The following is a 19,771-nucleotide window of genomic DNA, read 5'->3' as shown; positions in this document are numbered from 1 at the left end:
CATGCAAATGGTAACCTGGTGTGGAGATGCTCAAACTAAACAAGCTGATGTGTTTTCTTGTATTAGTTTAATTGTATTGGCATGACTATCTTTGCCTGCTCTTCGACAACAGCAGAAACAAAAATCAAGAGTAGGCTAGGCATCTTCACACTGTGCTTCAGTTTGCAATGAGGACAAAAAGAAGTCTGTTCTCTGTGATCTCTAACAACTTGAAAGATCGTATTGTCTGAAAACTCTTAAGTGAAAAAACGAGGTTACCATAACTGGACTTCTATTTCTAGCTATCAGTATAATACTGCAGCCTTCTATACAATGTCAAGTCTAGTGAACAAAAATTTCCAGTAACCTAAATAACCAAATGTTTTTACTATTAATCAAGATAACATATAAGCAGTTAAAATTTTCAGTAACTTAACAGTGTAAGACAGAGCAATACAGTGTATAAAATCAAGACAAAATGCTTTGGTAATAATCCCATTTCATCTCCATCCACTTGGCTGAGCTCAAAAATGCCGGTTTTAAATTTCTGAGTCAGTGTGGCTTCCTCTCTATCAATTAACTACCACAGTAAATCATGCAAACAGAATGGAGGACAACTATAAATTACTATGATTTTCATAACATGCAAGTTTACAAGCAAACAATGATTCCAAATGATTGAAAGGGTTTGTTTTACAAAAGGCGGGGAATGCATATTAACTTAACAGATGACAAACTTGAGGCTTATGATGAAAAACTGCCATTGTCTTTTAATCACCGTCTCACAATAAATGGAAATTAGACAGTTTGTCCTGTCCCACGGGACCATTTATAAGATTGTAATTAGCTCTGTGGAAACCCACACAGACTTGGATGGAAAAGCTGCAACAAAGAGCGGGAAGCCAGTCTATATTCATAAAAACAGACTATTAGTTGCTGTTGAAACACTCTTGAAATATTCTTATCGTTAGGCTGCCTGTTTAGTACAACCAGTAACTCCCAAAATATATAACCAACAGAAGATAGCTGCCAGCTGGTCAGCTGCAATCATGTCTTTATCAACCTACCTTTCCCAGTTAGATTGCACAACAAAATTCAACATAATATCAGCAATAACTGCACTGACAGAAGATCAAGTGGTGAAGGGATACAGTTCAGTAATTCTCAAGGTCACCTGGTAAGTAAATGCATCAATAAATTCATTAAAAAAAACATTGCTTGGACTATACAACTCCTGATACTCATGACTGCTACTCGCTGCTGTGCAGCACAGAAGCAGAAGCTGCGGATTTCATTACAGTACCAGAACACCTTTGATATACTAGCATCACGAACAGAGAGCCATGTTTAGCTCAGTATGACTGTAATGAAAAGGTGGATGTATTTAAAGGAGATAGTCATCCAGAGGACAAACTAAAATTAGAAGCACATTCTCATGGGCAGTCTATGAGAATACTAACACACTGGTGAAGCCACTAAAAAAAGAACTTCCAAGTTTGGAAGGTGACTGGGAGGAGAGAGGTATCATTAAACCCATATCAACAGAAAAAAAATCATGGATCAGCATTTTAGAAGGAGTAAGAAAAGCTCCAGTGCACAAATCTGCAAAAACAAACTGAACCAAGAAATTAGGAGATATTTATCTATTGGCAATAAGGTAACACAGTCTCCCATTTGCAGGGAAAAAGCAGTCACTCTACATGTCAGGTTGCGGTATGTCAAAAACTGAGACACCAGTCCAGCTAACATCTTTTGGTACACCATGGCTTTGACAGCTATTTTCTTTAGCAGCAGAACACAACCGCCTCCCTTCATGATGAAAAGTAAACTTGTGATTTTTTTAAGGCAAACATGAACGAGTGAGGAAAATCCTAAAGGACATCTGAAATGCATGCTACAAGTTAGACCATGACAGGAGATGGTTGTGGAACAGCTGTCGCAGTTTGAACCTGATCAATTCTTTCCCCGCACCCACTGCGCATAAGGGTAAGGCTAGCCAGACTGGCACCAGCACATAGCTGCCATGCAGAGAGACATCAGAGGGTAACACCCCAGCAAAGTTACCAACACTACCAAATAAGCAGTCTGCTGGGAATCCTGATTAGGACAGGCCTACAGCTGTTTAAAAAACAATAAGTATTCATTTTGCTGTGGCAAGTACTTGTACAGGAGAACTCCTCTTAGGGAAACACAGGAGTAGGCAAGAAGCTCTTCAAATTCTTGATGCAGTTTTTGTGCATTGGTCAGCATTTTAACAGAGGTGGTCGCTCTCATCATTAAATCACCACAGTTACCACAACCACAATCTGAGCATGGAAAAACCATGCAGTGACTTCTCTTAGGATTCCTTCAGAACAAGAGACCAGAATAATCTGTTCTGTAACCAGTCCCAAAAGTAGCAGAGACAGAGAAAACACCCTAGGTCTGCACTGGTAAATCGAGGAGAACCAAGGACTCAGGTTTGGCCAGCCTTCTACTGTCACAGCATTGCACAGTTTCACTTTATTCATTTCCTTCTAAGTAAAATTCTACATTTTTAGTAAGCAACCAGTTTTCTGTGTGCAACTATCAATATCCAAGAGATTGTAAAATCTCTTACTAAATGGGCATTCCATGGTAAAGGTAAAGAAGAAAACAATATGACATACAAGAAGAATGAATGAGGAAAAGGAGTTTTTTCCATGTGATACAACACAGAAGTTGTATGTTTATAAAATGCATGACTTAGAACTAATTAAAAACCACATTCCAAAAGAAGCCAGGCTCTGTTTACAGCTTTTGTAAAATTACTCTTTCATTAAGAATGTATTTTACTGTCCACTTAAACATGAAAGCGGATGTTTTTTTCAAAAAGAGAACAAAAATATTCTGTAGAGTTGCAGTTGTATTGGAGAACATCCACTTTTCATTAGCTTGTTCACTGATTGATAATTCTGCCCACTATTAACATCTGATTTATTAGGGGAAAAAAAAAAAAGGCCCTAAAATAATTTTCCCCTGTAGTATCTCATCCATGAAACCATCCTAGGAACACAGTAGTGCAATGCTCAGATCTAGGATCAAAAGCACGCAAACAGGCAACAACCTGAATTACATTGTGTCTGGCGTATTTGAAAAAACTCAGGAAGTTTTTGCATCAGCACACTGCAAGGACTTATTAGCACAGCTTTATTTACTTCTAACTACAATGTCTTCCATGCACTCTCCAGCAGATGGCCACTAAGAGGACCAGGGTCCTGCAGGCAGCACATGAGGAGGGGCCAGGTCAACTGCGTTACATCATCCTGCTGCCAACAGGGAGGCTGTTGAGAAGACAGAAACAGCCTTCTCTAAGATGCAAATGGCAAGGCAAGAGGCAACAGCCACATGTTGGAATATGCAAAAAAAACCCAGCTGGGCATAAAGACACTTCTATTTATTTATTTTTGTTAACAGAAAGATGGTCAAACATTGGGACAGAGCCCAGCACGGCTATGCAGCCTCCTTCACTAGAGATGCTTCAATGTCAGGACGGGGCCAGTGTAACTTGATTTTACTCAGCATGGCTTGTGCAGGAGTTTGAGGCTGCATAAGCTCCACAGGTCCCTCCCAACTCTCACGACTCCATGATTTGTGACACTTGGCAGGGAGTGGGACATGTAAGTAAAGCAAAATGTCTGGAAAGATGCAATAGCCCCTGGGATTGCCTCTCTTAATCATATTCTTATGTATTTATCATCTTTGGAAAAGGAGCAGTATAATTCTTAAGTTGAACCCAAGCCATACTATCACAGCGAGCTCCCAAAGTTCATGTCCTGATTTACAGTCACTTCAGTCAGAACAATCCTTTCTGAAAATCTGGAGACCTTCCTTAAGCCTCTCACTCCTCCTAGCTCATATACCTTAGCCTTATCCTTTTTCCTCTCCTTCCCACCAGCCATGCCACCCTTTCTGCCTTCTCTCTCCTTCTGTTGCCATCTCCAAATGTCCTTTTTGACACATGGCAGGGAGCTAAAGCAGCAGCAGTGTGGAAGGCTGAGGATGGGAGTCAGCTCTGAGGTGCAAACAACAGGCAAACACTTTCACCTCCTTTTCCAGGAGCACATACATCCCAACTCGCCCCAGCTTCCCCACTAGTAATGTTGACATTCCACTCTCTTCAGATTAGGATACAAAATGCTCTGAATTGACTGATTGAGGTTGCTTGGGGAACAAATGCTGTCTGAATGTTAATTCTGTTTTCTTCTGGAAAAGGAAGCAGGCCGAAACAGAATTCAAAGCTGTAATTGCATTTGTATCACTCATGCGAGGGTTGTGCGAAAGCTATCCAAACAATGAGATAAGTCCACACTACTGAATATACTTCCACCTTTTTTCAGTTTGTTTTCCAACTCAAGCAAGACGTCCACAGATTAGTTTTTAATGACATTTTGAATATAAAACATGAGAAACAATGTAGTGTTCACCTAGTAATCCGTGAACAATATTATCTGTAACAAAGCAAAGGGAACAGAACTTATAATATCCCCTTAAAATGCTCTAAAAATATCTGCTAGCTTTACTGAAAGAAAAAAAAAAAAAATAGCTTCAGTAACAGAGGTCTATGTTTTTGGAGGAAAGGGTCCAGAGGAAAATTACATATTTGTGGTTAAGCTGGGAGTCATGATGTCTATGCATATGTATAACATGTGGTTGCAGATTCATAATACACAAGCCCTTCAAACAAAAAAAATGTAGATTTTCAAAGATCAATCCGTAAAAAGAGTAATTCATTTTCATCAGTCTTATTTCTATGGTTCTTGAAGTCAGAGGTGCAACAACCAGACTCTTCCTTCCATTAAGCATATACAGACAGTAAGCAGAAGGAAAATCAAATGGGAAGTGCAGCAGCTCTCCAAGCACAGACCCCCTGCAGTAGGTTCCTCAAGAGAGATGTTAGAACTCCACTTTTTCTTTCTGTGGATTAGTCTATTTTACATTTTAAATTACTAGCTACACAAGCACAGCTGATTTTACGCAAAGAAAACATACTCAGAAAAGGCTGGATACATTATGAAAAGAATTCTCATGCGTTTAAGAAAATGTACAAAACTAACTATAAGCAGGCAAGGAAAGTCCTTCACAGTCTGGTTCTTGCTTGATTTGTACTTTATTATTACCTGTTTTGGTGTAAATTATGTATATAACTTCTAAGGTCAAAAATGACAACATTTGCAGTCAGTCTTGGTGAGGTCTTATTTCCACAGCACAGTATTGAGATAGAATAATCTTGTCCTCCATTTAAAGAAAATAGTGTAGTGTGGCAAAAAGTAACATTATTGCTGGTGCTAAAGCACATTTTTATGTTCCACAGTAACCCAGAAGAGTAAAACCAAAAGACTCTGTGGTGCTCTTAACAAAATAAAAGGATTTTGCTTTAACTGAAATAGAAATAGAAGGTGCAACACCTAATAAATTTGCCTTTACAGTTCATTGGTCTGGCATTCAGACAGATAACATTATCTGATACCTGGCACATTGAAAGTTACTGAAAAAAGTAATAATATTGAAAGAAATACCACACAGGCCTTTCCCCAACAAATTCTTAACAGCAGAGGTGAAAGCCTTCAGTCTCTTCATCTTAAATACTGACTTTACATTCCCAACTACTTCAACTATTTGAAGAAATGAAATGCATATAAAGAACCGCTGAGAAAAAAAGACTGCAAAAAAGTCAGTTGCAATGAAAAACATAATGGTCCCTCATGCATTCCTGCCTACGTCAATGTTATGACAGTGCATTTAATTTCACAAATAGCTGTCACAAAAACAGCTTCTGTATTCTACTGATGCACGTCTGCCTACATACTGTAGACATAGTTGAGTGTGAATACTGTATCTGTGCTTTTATTTTTAATAACATGATTAAATTGCCTGTTACATTAAGTATAAAGTCATGTAACATCTTTGGTTTATTTGTGGTTTTTTTTCTGTTTTAACTCACTCAAGGGCTGTGGTTTATCTTGTAATTCACAAAAATTATAAATTAATAAAATTCAATGCAAGAAATTTTAAGTTATTGAACTGATTTTCTTATCTAAGCAGTAAACAATTAAAGTAAGCTTTACACACACTGTCCTATAGATTTCTGGTTTCTACAAATACTTAACATATAGTTGCTATATTCCCATTTACTGAGTACCAATTTACGTAGCTGAGAATTTGATTTTCACTGTATAAGGAAAGAATTGTGTTATTACTCTTACAGGCTGGTTTCTGTTGCCTTTTTGTTTTCAGGTGAAGAGTAAAAAATGTAATTAAGCTCAGAGAAATACTGTGCTGAAGAACTACACCTACCAATCTGAAGAAGCCTCATTTGTATTCCACATTGGGTTAATACTGTAACTGAACTAACACTAGCTGAGTTATTCTCGACTTTGTCACAGTAAGTCAAAAGAAATTCAGAAAGGATTTACTGACTCCACCTTCGCTGTATACTAGAAGTGTTTCTCTTCACACAAATTTATGTGAAAGCACAGACTTGGTGAAAGTAAAACATAAAGGACAAGGTGTCTCACATAAAGGGTGACAGAAATCTACATCCTTAACTACCTTTTGTCCAAAATGGATCAGACAATATGAAGTTTCTTATTTTTCCATCACATGGGGCATTTAACAAATTCAGTGCTGATTATCTATTTATTTGTGCTGATGAGAACACCTCAAAATGAAGGCTTTACCTCCTTTCCTTCATGTGTTAAGCTGTACATCTGAATAACTAAGATGAACACAAGCATGATTAAATGGATGAGGAGGAATTCCAAGTCTGGTTGCTACCAATTTCCTCAGCAATTTATAGGACGTACCCAAGTCAAAGTATGGAAACCAGAGTAGACTGCAAACAGACACCAATGCATTTATGAAATTAGCTAAGAGATTTGTTTTTGCCTGGCATAGCAGGCATCTAGACTGCCTCTTCTGTTGCAAAGCCATGTTCCATTAGAAAAATACTGCCCCACATTTTCACATGCAGGTCCAGCTATGCGACTTCAAAAACAAAAAAACCTTCTGCCATTCTGTCCTGAAAGTACAGCAACTTATGCTGGTCAGCAGTGCCACAGCTCCACTCTGACTGCAGCTATGCAAACAGATCTGCAAACAGCTGGCTTAGGCCTATTAGAGTTGACATGGCACCGTTTTTGCTTGGCAGTCCTACTTACCTCTAAATATCCTGGCTTACAAAGCCATTTAGGGACAACCTGTCCTGTTGCCAGGAGGTCTTCATTTATCACCCAGAGGGCTGCCACATGTCAGTAAAATCTGCTGTGGCCTTTTGGGAAGGGTTGAAGGTTCATCAGAGCCAGACTTGTTCTGTCAGCTAGTGGATTCTGTTTGCTTAATGTACTTTACACATCATGTACTGAGCAGGGGGAGGAGGCAGCAACAGCAGAAAGGGAAGGAATGGTGCACTCCAATGAAACCAGATGTGTTAGTACTGCCATGTAAAAACCAGGAGGTTCTGGTTATTTACAACTTTTGTTGTGTACAGCTTTTGACAAGTAGGAACATAAAGGTGGCAATAGCTTTTGCATTAGCTAAAGAGAGAAAAAATTTAAGTCTGATTGAGGAAAAAACTCCCCAGTTCAGTATAAACCTGGAAAGGACAAACTCAACCTGGAAACAAAACCAAAAACAACAACCCCAAAACAACTGAATCAGCAATTTTTCCAGAGTGGGTCAGGACTTCTATCATTGGGCTAATGTAATTTTTAATTAACTGTTGCTATCTCATAAACCAGAATTACTGCAGTAGGCTCTAAATCAACATCATAAGAATAATAAGATCATGTAACAGTGTTATATTCGCAAAAATACACAGACTACTAAAAATCAGACTGCTAAAATACAACTTCATCTAAAATTGAAAGATCAAGAAATAAAAATTTACCAAAGGAAGATAAAAGCTGAAAAACAAGTCAGTGACAATGGATTTCATGATGAAGAGTTGAATAACTACATGTTTCCTTTAGAAATTTCTAAACTACTAAATTGGAAGCATTAGTACATTGAATAGCCATAAAGATAATAGTTGCTCAAGATAACAAAAATCCTCTGCATTTGCTCAGTAATAGAGGTATATTTTTAGCATAACTAAAGAAATCATACAAATAGAAAGTACTAGGTTCTCCAAAGAGCAAGATTAACCAACAGTCACGTCTTCAATTTTAAACTAAGTTATGTTATTAAGACATAACAAGGAAATAAATTGCGTATACAGTGATGTTGCTACAATAATCTAATTATGGTAAGAATTGGAGAAATCAACAATACTGAAAATCAGACAGCTGTACAAACTGCCGTAGTCCAGCACAAGTTGATGGAGCATTGTGACTACAGGAGCTTGAGCTGTTTGCCCAAAGTTTGCTACCACAATTTAATAGAGGCAGCAGCTTAAATTACTCAAGAAATGTTAGCAAAGGAGAGGGGTAGCATTCAATGTTACTGCTAGAAAAAGAAAGTAGCACTGTGATGAGCAAGAGGAAGGTACTCAGAGCTGGCATGAAGTTTCCCTTCAAGGCCTGAAGTTCAGCCAATGGATTTGTTTCATTTTAATCCCCAGAAGTCTGGAGTGACAAAAATATACAGAACCTTGATTAACTGTGTTTCAACAGAGTAATGTCACACAAAAGGAGGGCACTCAATCTTTTACTATACTAATAAGCAATCAAAAATAAGGAGAATAAAACGGTCTACGAAGGAAGCGGAATTTTAATTTTGTGGCAGATAAGGATGTTTGCGTATTTCTGAAGTATTTCTGGGTAAATAAATAATTTTCTATAAAGAAAAAATGGGATAAAACTCATCTGCCAAACAGTAAGAAGTTATATGTTAGAACAGCTACTGTTTACAATTTCATGCTTATCCAAAGAACACACGTGGAAGCTGAAATGAATGTATGTTCTTTTAAACACAAAATTCACTGGCTGTCATTATACTACAATTGCTCCAATGCAAAGGGATGAGGGATGAAGAGGCAGAAATCAGAATATAAGCAATATGTATTGCTAAAGAATAACTGTCTGTGAAGATGATGAGGCAGTCTTGTATTTTCTAAATAAACCTCCATGTACATATTATGTAAGACTCAAATGTCAGAGATGGGAAAAAGGAGAACAGAAAAAATACATATTTTTAATCCACTTTCCTCTTAGGCATTTTTTCTACACTCTTCACAAGGCATCTTGACTAGATAGCTAGATAGTGAAGAAGAAACCATGGAGCAAAAAGTAAGTAAAACAAAAATTCTGAAGAACAAAACTAGTTACGTGCAAAGAAGTATCTGGATAGCGACAGAAGTACTGAACCAGACCTCTATAGAACTCCTCTACAGATAATTCCATCATGTGAGAACCACTGTCTTACATTTTCATTTTCTCTTTTTCTTAATACTTCTAATAAAAAATACACTGATCTTCCTTAACAACAAAAGCAACAAAACACGCACACAAAAAAAAAAAAAAAACCACCAAAAAAAACCTAAAAGCATAATCTAACTGTAAAACAAATGTGTTACAGAAGACAGTTGATGCTAACAGTGCTAGTAGTCAGATTTGTGACTTGGGACTTCACTAAAAGGATATCAAGTACACCTGGAAAGGTCTATGCCTTAAAAAAACCAAACTGCTGCACTCAAAAACCATATTTCAAATGACTGTATGCTTTCATAGGCTTTGCTGAACTTAGGCATGTGTGTCCATATCAAACAGTAAAACATCTCCATACCAAAATGAACTATGATGGATTTCTTTTATTTTTAAATATTTGAAAGGGCTGGATAGCTGGATTTTGACTCAGTTACTCTTCCTTCCTCACACTTGTCTAGTGAGGATAATCAGCAGTTTAAAATCTTCATACATGAATTTAGAAGTTGCTGCCTTTCCATAGTTCAAAATCATTCTTCCAGTAGAAAAGTCTAGCAGCTAATTCTGATGAAGAATCTAGCTTCCTCAGTTGTCGTCGTTTATACTTAAATTTATACATAAATTGTTCATCTGTGAACATTTGGTAGATCTACTGAATCCTGAAAAAATCATGTTTCAAATACTTCCAAAAAGGCAGTATTGCATTTGTTTCTTCTCAGTGTTTTTTGTGTTTAGTATTTCACAGCGATTAGTTTCAGAGATTCAAATCAAGAACTGAGATGAAAATATTTTCACGTGCATCTTCTTAATTTCTAAATTTCAGAGTTCTATTTCTTTTACAGAAAGTATGTCAAGTTAGCCTTCTCCTAATTCTTTCTCCATATGCTGTGCTTTTCCAGCTTTTGTTCCAAATCCACATTTAAAAAAAATAAAAACACTCACGACTAGTTTAAAGATTCCTCTGCCAATACCAAAGGAGCTTAAGGTTAGAGCGTATGAATACGGATTAAAATTGAAAGACTTCCTCAAAATTCCAAGATTTCTTAACTGCATGTGACTCACTAAAAACAAAACAAGCAAACAAAAATCAGATCAGATATGAAATGATGATAAAAGTGGTATTCTTGTAAAACTAAAAATAGGTATATTGATTGTTCAGAGGTTTGAGGTTTGGTCCTGAATTACTTATTATCCTGATGAAATAACTTAATACTAAATATTTTTTCTAGTTATGTACCAGTTGGACACCTACCCTGCAACAAAAAAAAAAAAAACAGTGATCTGTAGAATTTTCTGACAATGTTCTGTTTTCTATGGAAAGGCAAAAGGAAAATAGTTCCAGTGGTTTAGATTGTTTTTAAAATTCCATTCCTCTAAAGAGAAAAACAAAACAACAAAAACAAAACAAACAAACACAATGTTTTTACTCACAGGCTGAAATCTGAAAGTGTGATTCATTACAGCAGTGCTGCTTTTCTCTGACTGGTTTTCACCCCATAGTATCTGGTGGCAGTCTCAAGATGTGAAAGATAATTTACCAAATGGATCATAAAACACTCTCAAGAAGAATAATAGCTACATATTGCTTTAGAAACAAAGATAAGCTAAAAGAGATCCCTTTAATCTGAGTCACCTTAAAAGCGTAATTTAATCAAGCTAACTAGGAAAAATAAATAGGAGTATGCCTAAAAGAAAAGAGAAGGGATTAGAGAATTCTAACTTCAGAAAGGTGCCAGCCTGCAGTGAATGTGCAGTGATTAAAAAGACAAATAACAGAAAGTCTGCACCAGGGAAAAATAAAGAAAAGCACTGAGACTATGAACATGGAAAAAAAAAAAAACATATAAAAAGAAATCTCAATTTTATGTTCATGAGCTTGTTAATACTTTTAAACACGTACTCTTTATCATATGTAATAGAAGTATAATTTGTTTACAAGAGTTAATCTTTATGACACCGCAATGTATGGAATACAGCATAGATTCTGTGGCTACAGCTAAGTAAAGATAACCTGTAAACTTCCTTTTTCACTATTAGTATTTTCTTATGTGATACAGTATTACCCTTTTTCAGAAAACATACATGGAAGTAACACAAGAGCAAGAGATTCAGCTTGCTAAGCAGGCAGTATGCACCTAGAAGGACTTCAGGACTCCCGCTTAGTTGGCTGAAGGCATGTCTACAGAAGCAGTGAAGTGCAGCCAGGCTGGGCACACGTGGGTACACTGCCTGCCACAAGGACAGAACAAGAGAAGAGTGTAGGCAACTCACTGAGGTAGAGACTGGACAGTCAGCTCACATACACACCTGAGCCCCTTCAGCCCAGCAGCATACCTGATACAGCTTCAGAGGTTTAATATTACTACTTTTGGAAAGTTTCTTTTATCCATTTACAAAAACAGTTCTCCTATTCAGACCACATTTATAATTTTCCTCCAAGACAGAAACAAGAAGCAAAGTGTCCTTCACTGTGACAATTATGCAAACAAATTAACTGGAAGAGCCTTTTTCAGGCAGATACGGCGGAATAGTTGACTGCAGAAATTGAACAAGGACAGAGTTTAATGCCTGCTGTTAAGCCCCTGGCCTGTTAATTCTGTATCATGAAAATTTTCTCTCAGGCAGGCCTAGAACATGATGGCTTTTCCTACTTCACAGTTCATTCACTCAGTTACATACCTTGGAGCAGGTAATGAAGCATGGAACTTGTGTTGACTTACATAACCCTGTCTGTCACCAAAGCTGTCATATCTTCCCATTTCAAGTCATACATTCACAAATATATAAACACTACATGAATTAGTTGGTCTGACAAAAAGAATCTAGACTATGTCCTAATGTTTTTTCAAGCTACTCAAAGCTAAAGAAAAAAATAGAAAACAATTAAGATATTTGCTTCCATAGAGTTCTGTGCATTTCAGCTCTTGCACTTACTCAGTTTATTATCGTTTTCTATTCATCTTCCCTGAGAGGTTCAAATTCACATATATACTCTAACAAAACTAGAGCAAGGTTGAACTACTGTAGAAAATTATCACTGTCATTCCCTCCACTGTCTTCCATCACTTTATAATGCACAAATTTTAGGGACAAAATAATGTCCATAACACTACTCTTCCTCATTATCCAAATTTGCACATGAAACCTCTAAGCCCTTGAGACAGTATAAGAGCTTTTTCAAAGATTCGATACTCCATTTTGAGCTGTGGTTTATCTGTTTTCCATTTACAATTATTATTAAAAGGAAGAAGCTGTTTCTTTCCCAGGCATACAATTGGATTAGACTAAAAAGGTCACAAAGGTCACTCTTGTTAGTTAAAAATGAAAAGGAGAACAGCTAATCAGAAGGAAGAGCAAGGAGACTGCCAAGAGCTTCGAGAAAACCAAATACATGCACTGGTTTAAAGCGCTCACTGTTTTTAAGACAACCAGCATGCAATTCAGTGTCTGAAAATCTTAACTCCAACTACTGAAAGTTCAAAATACTCATTTTTTTCTACTCAAAATCAAACAGAAAACCCATGGGGGAAAAAAAAAAAAAAACAACACACTTTTTTAATGCTTTTCACGAATGCTAGAGTAGAAAACATACAGTTCTAGAAATAAAGGGAGAGGAGTTTTTTGCATCAACTTATTCTTCTACAGGAGAAAAGAATATACAGAGTAAAATAGGATAAAATAAGCAGCTCAGTAAAAACAACACTAAGTTTATTGACATTGGTCTGTCTCTTTTTGCAACATATGCTGGTACATGAAATTCAGCAGGTCTCAAGAAGTCATGAGCAGTACTGGAAATAACTCCTCCTACACACTGCTCAAAAAAACCCCAAACACCTGGCACAGACAGCTCATTGATGGCAGAGTAATAGCTCAAAGAAGATGAGAACATCATGCATTGCTCTTGGTGATCTGTTGGGATATGATATCTCATAGAAGAACTACATAGGAGCACCAGAGTATAAAGAAACAGTCTTGCCTGAAGATATTTCCATTTCACTTCTCTGAGCTGCTATTTATATGTTATTTTGTGTTTCTCCTCAATTTTCAAAACTCTTATCTACCGTATAAAGCAATTAAATGTTCCTACCGATATTAGGATGCTTCAAGAGACGACAGATTCTAGCTTCTCTTTCCAGTTTCTGGTGATCTGCAACAAAGGAAAGCACAGTATTTCCTTTTAGTGTAAGTTGAACATAATACAGCACATTTACTTTATGAAGAAAAAAAGTCTTTAAAAAATACTTTATTTAGATCCATTAAGAGTTTACACTGTTTGCAATACTGAATCAGGTTACTACATCTAACCTCTTCTTTGATGGACTACTGCAGGCATTGCTCCAGTAGAAAAATCAAACTGCCAATGTCATGGAAATATTCATGGCTTGACCTATAATTATCAGGCTATAAACCATGTTATAGCATTAATCAAAATAAAGACAATCCGCATCTCTAGTACTATCTTAATCTCTGTTAACTCTTTTAATAATAATACCAGGTACACTGTTCAACACATGGCAATCACCCCAACAGCATGCCAGCATTCCTCCAACACTTTCTCACTGCAATGCAATTTGTTATTGGAAATTTCTGTAGAAAGTGGTATGTTCATTAACCTGAAAATATTCTAAACACTTGTGTCCAGGTATATCATCTCTTCATCCCTCCTACCCTTCTGCCATTCAATCCTTTGCAGCCTTTGAGCAGAAGCAATAGGCTGTAGGTTTGAACTTTCCTCATGCCACCAATGCCTAAAAACAGTAAGAGGCAATATACCACTGTATATGTTTAGCTTCGTTTTGATTAGATTGTTGGCCCTGCCTTCCCACTAGATGCTCAACTCTGGTTCAGGCTACATCTTAGCATTTCCACAACAGGTTAACAGAGTAATACAGTACTTGTTTTATACAATAAATGAGAGCTTGGAAGGTGTGTAATTGTTTACACTGGAAATACCTGGAGGTTTTTAGGTATATTACAATATCTATTGTCAGACAGTAAAGATTAAACACGTGCAAATGAATCTATAGTTTGTAACACAACGGAATATACAAAAAGGTTTCTTTGGGCAATATGGATAGAGAATTATGACAGAATGACAGGCTACAGAGGAACTACTGATCAGAACTTGCCTGAAATGATTTAAGTATGGTATGAGAAAATATTTCATTTTAGTATTTGTACCCGTACAAAGAAAACGGCCAATACTATCAAAATACTATCAAAACTACACCAATAATATCAACGTTACATATGAGGACACAATCCTTGTTTTCAAAATGCTATGGGCAGTAAACACATAATGCTTTCTAATTCTGATTCATTTTTGTATCTTATTGACATTGGTTCATTTTGTTACTGTCTTTAATGCCACGATCCAAAACCGACACACACAGCAGAATGGAAAAAAGACTGAAGCCGTATTTTAGGGTCTTACATTTAAGTGTTTGGCGGGACCAATTCAGATATTTATTTCCTTATTTCATCATCAGCAACAGTCTCTCTAGACCCCAGCTAGAGGTAACTCAGGTAATTAAATACAAAATTTGAGTATAATTAAACTAGTCAGCTACTGCCTACTACTTAGTTCTGTAATCACAGATCACAGAATCACAGAATGGCCAGGGTTGGAAGGGACCTCAAGGATCATGAATCTCCAACCCCCTGCCACATGCAGGGCCACCAACCTCCATGTTTAATGCTAAACCAGGCTGCCCAGGGCCCCATCCAACCTGGCCTTGAACACCTCCAAGGATGGGGCATCCACAACCTCTCTGGGCAGCCTGTTCCAGCACCTCACCACTCTCAAAGAACTTCCCCCTGACATCCAACCTAAATCTTCCCCCCCCCAACTTAAAACCATTTCCCCTTGTCCTTCTGTTATTCACCCTTTCAAAGAGTTGATTCCCCTCCTGTTTGTAGGCTCCCTTTAGGTACTGAAAGGCTGTAGTGAGGTCACCCTGTAGCCTTCTTTTCTCCAGGCTGAACAAGCCCAGCTTCCTCAGCCTGTCTTCGTAGAGGAGGTGCTCCAGTCCTCTGATCATCCTAGTGGCCCTCCTCTGGACCCTCTCCAACAGCTCCCTGTCTTTTTTTGTACTGCGGGCTCTACACTTGGATGCAGTATTCCAGATGGGACCTCACAAGAGCAGAGTAGAGGGGACAATCACCTCCCTGTCCCTGCTGGCCACCCCTCTTTTGATGGACCCCAGGATACCATTTGCCTTCCAAGCCGCATTTTCAGCCCCATACTTTCTATGGGAGCTCAGAATACTAAGCATTTATCAAGAGGCAGAAAAGCAGCTTAGATCCAACTTCATGACATTAGCTAAATAGTAAGTATAGTAAGTTGTATAGTATAGTAAGTTGCTCTGAAAGTTGTCTCTGAAAGTATTGCCTATTTACTTCTATGAAAACTATAATAGGTACAAAGAACACAATAACATTATTTGACAGAGCAAATTCTCAGCTACAAAACACTATTTTTTCAACATAGGTCACCACCATAACTATGCATTTTTTCCAGCAATGAACATAAGCCTGCACGCTATGCTCATAAAAATCTGCAGCAATGGAGGTGATCCACTGCCCCTGACACCACCCACCACCTCACTGTGCCCACATCTACTCTTTGGTCTCCAAAAACATTCAGCAAGTGCCAATGAATGTCAGTGGATGCAATGTTTTCCACATGGAAGAATTCAATTTTTGTTTTATATACACTTCCATGTCAGGCTGCCCCTCTGCTGCCATCTGTCACACAACAACAAAATGTAAGGGAATACTGATTGGAAGGTTCAGCCTCTGCTACCATACCATCAACATCCACTTCTGATGTCACGATCCAACATAATGAAATAAGAGCAGACTTTCAGAGCAGCCCTCATAACTCTTCAAAATTAGAGGAGAAATAAGCTGTAAAATGTTCCTGAAGATGAGTCTGTACTGCTATCATTTTAACTAACACCAATTTGATATCTAAGTATGTTATACTGACCAATCTTCCATGAGAGTTAAAACTTCAGATGTCATGTAAGTAATCTGGGTTATGCTATCTCTGCAATCTGAGCTATCTGCACTATATTTGAGAGTGCTCTTAACAACTGAAAGGGGAAATTCTTAACTTTTCTTACTCCCCAGTAAGTTCTAAGTTGAGTAACTAGCATTCAAGGAATAAGAAAGCTTAATCTACAAAAGAACATTAGGCATCAAAACACTACAGCATGAATGAAGAAATTATCTGTTTGGTTTTTTTTTTGTTTGTTTGTTTTTTAAACCAACTCTTATAGATCTACTATGGTATCTGTTCTTTCTCAAATTACAACAGTGTTATTAAGTTATCTTTCAAAGTAATTACAGATAGTCCCTCTGATACCAGTCTGACATTGGAGTCTCCTGGATAAGAGTTAAATAAGGTACAAGAAAAAAACACTATAAAAGCCCCTCCCCTGACGTGTCTGCATTCCACAGTGCAATCCTGAAATCCTCCTCTTAGCTGGTGCTCTACTCCATAAATTGCTTTGGCACTCTCCCCTTTCCAGTCATAATTTCTCCTGTTCAAGCTCAATTACAGAACCATAAAACATCTTCAGTTGGAAGGGACTCATAGGGACCACCATGTCCAATCCCTGGCTCCACGTAGGACCACACAAAATCCAAACCCCATGTCTGAGAATGCTGCTCAAAGGCTCCTTGAACTCTGGCAGCTCAGGCCATGATCACTAACTGCCCTGGTGAGTCTCCTCCATGCCCACTGGTGCAGAACTTTCCCAAACCCCCTGACACAGCTCCATGCTGATCCCTCTGGCCCTGTCACTGTCCTCAGAGAGCAGAGCTCCTGGGAGGAGCTGCAGCTGCCATGATGTCTCCCTTCAGCCTCCTCTGCTCTCAGCCAAGGAAACCCAGGACCTCAGCTTTCCTCATATGTTTTGCCCCCTGGACCCTTCACAATCCTAAAGTTTTCCTTCCTCAATCAACTGAGGGCTGACAGGGAGACTTGCAGACATGTTTAACAAATGAGCAGTTACTGGGCTGTGTGGAAAGCATGCTTACAGCTACTGCTCTACTCCTTCAAATCAAGCATTAGGGGCTACAACTTTTAGATAATTTAATATAAATATAGATGCAGGGCAGGTCCTCCAAGACTGAGAAAGCCAAATTCACAGAAGAGCTACACAGATGGTTCTGCCAGCACAGCTGAGACAGGACAGTATAGTGCAACAGCAAAGGAGTCTGGTGGCCTGTGTTACTGCCAAAAAACTGTCTTATAAAATTGCAACTTTACTTTCCTAAAGAGTGCTCTGTCTTCAGACTATGCACTACAGAAGTGCTGCTCTACACACAGCTTGTTAGGCAGGACGCACAGACTCAGGATGAGATAAGCAGCAGCAGTAGGGCAGTTGGGAGCAGCAGGTACATAACTGTGTGCAGCACTGATCCTGAAGCGGGATGTCAATAGCCCCCCTCTGCAAGAAGTGTCTCACGTAAAATATCAACAGCCCCTGCAGAAAATGCATAAACTGTGGTGGGAGTATTGACCAAAATCTAGCTGAAGATGCAGCAGATATCTCACAGCAGAGAGGTGCTTGGCAGACAATGTCTGAAACATTCAGAACCAGCTCCTTAAAGATAACGTCACACAAATCTCAGTGAAGTGAGACAGACAGGCCTATTTTACATGCATTGGGAAAGCAAACTATCAAATCATATCAAATAATAATATAAGAGATAATACTAAGACTGGTCTCCTGACAGATCTTGACAACTTAATTCCAGGTAATTGTCTTCAACTAGCGAACGCTTCTTTTTTGGTGAATCACTTCAACCAGTTAAGGCATTCTTAATAAAAACATCAGTAACCACATCTAATTATGTCAAGAGACAGGTCAATGACAAACAATTAATTTTAGTCCTGTAAAATTACATCTGTTCAATACTGCAACAAACTTTAATTTAAACTCAACAGTCCAAATAATACTTCAAGAAGGAGGAAGAAGGCTATCAGTACCAACTAATCTTCTTACATTACAAACAAGCAAATATGTATTTGTGATAGTAGCACCACTATGCAAACTACAGCAGAAGAAATACGATGAGAGAAATGCCAAAGCACTCTTCCAAAGGGAACAGAGTGTTAGTTTTCAAACACACTGGCTGGCAACTCAAGCAACAAAGAACCTGAAACAAAAAGTGTAAAAGAATGTAAAAGGACAAAACTATTTGTAACGATACTCAGATTGCTGCAACACATAATTTTCACAGAATATCACAGAACCATAGAGTGATTTGGATTGGAAGGAACTTTTAAGATCATCTAGTTCCAATGCCCCTGTTATAGGCAGAGATACCAGGGATACCTCCTTCTAGACCACTCTGCTCAAAGCCCCATCCAGCCTGGCCTGGAATGCTTCCAGGGAGGGGACATTCCTAAACTCACTGGGAAGCCTGTACCAGTGTCTCATCGCCCTCAAATTTAAAGAATTTCTTCCGAATATCTAGTCTGAACCTACCCTCTTCCGGTTAAAAACTATTTCCCTCGTCCTTTCATCACCTATCCTTATAGAAAGTCCCTCCCCAGCTTTCCTGTAGGCCCCCTTCAGGTATTGAAAGACTGCTGTACTCTCCAAGGAGCCTTCTCTTCCCTGGGCTGAACAGCCCCAGCTCTCTGTCTGTCCTCACAGGGAAGGTGCTCCAGTCCTCTGATCATCTTTGTGGCCCTCCTCTGGACCTGCTCCAACAACTCTATGTCCTTCTTGTGTTGAAAGCTCCAGATCTGGACTCAGTACTCCTGGTGGGGTCTCACAAGAGCAGAGGAGAGGGACAGAATTACCTCCCTCCATCTGCTGGTCACGCTTCTCTTGATGCAACCCAAGATATGGTTGGCCTTCTGGGCTGCAAGTGCACACTACCAGCTCATGTTGAATCTTTCATCAATCGATACTCCCAAATTCTTCTCCTCAGGACTGCTCTTAAGCCTTCTCTACCTAACCTGTATCTGTGCTTGAGATTGCCCCAACCCAGATGCAGGACCTTGCACAAATCTGTATCTGTGCTGGAGATTGCCCCAGTCCAGATGCAGGACCTTGCACATGGCCTTGCTGAACTTCATGAGGTTGGCAAGGGCCCATCCCTCAAGCCTGCCCATGTCCCTCTGGATGGCATCCCTTCCCTCTAGCATCTCAACTGCACCATTCAACTTGGTATTATCTGCAAACTTGCTGAGGGTGTACTTGATCCCAATGTCCATGTCAAATACAAAGACGTTAAATAACACTGGTCCCAATACCAATCCCTGAGGAATGCCACCTTTCACCAGTCTCCACTTGGACATTGAGCTGTCGACGGCTACTCTCTGAGAGCAACCATCCAGCCTTTTCCTTATCCAGCAGGTGCTCAATCCATCAAATCCAATTTGGTGA

The 19,771-nt window shown here is 38.7% G+C and overlaps 1 protein-coding gene across 21 annotated transcripts in view; it reads right to left on the bottom strand.

The window, feature by feature from the left end:
* The window catches only part of CAMK2D (calcium/calmodulin dependent protein kinase II delta), a 162,942-nt gene that overhangs the window by 85,007 nt on the left and 58,164 nt on the right, over window positions 1-19,771 (bottom strand). For all 21 annotated transcript variants that reach the window (XM_048943336.1, XM_048943332.1, XM_048943330.1 and 18 more), the window contains exon 3: window positions 13,447-13,506. In XM_048943336.1, the coding sequence (XP_048799293.1) occupies window positions 13,447-13,506 (60 nt within the window). The remainder of the gene's footprint in view (window positions 1-13,446; window positions 13,507-19,771) is intronic.

Source organism: Lagopus muta, chromosome 4 (assembly GCF_023343835.1).
Source record: "Lagopus muta isolate bLagMut1 chromosome 4, bLagMut1 primary, whole genome shotgun sequence".
NCBI classification, from domain to species: Eukaryota; Metazoa; Chordata; class Aves; order Galliformes; family Phasianidae; genus Lagopus; species Lagopus muta.
This window is presented reverse-complemented; position numbering and strand designations above follow the sequence as displayed.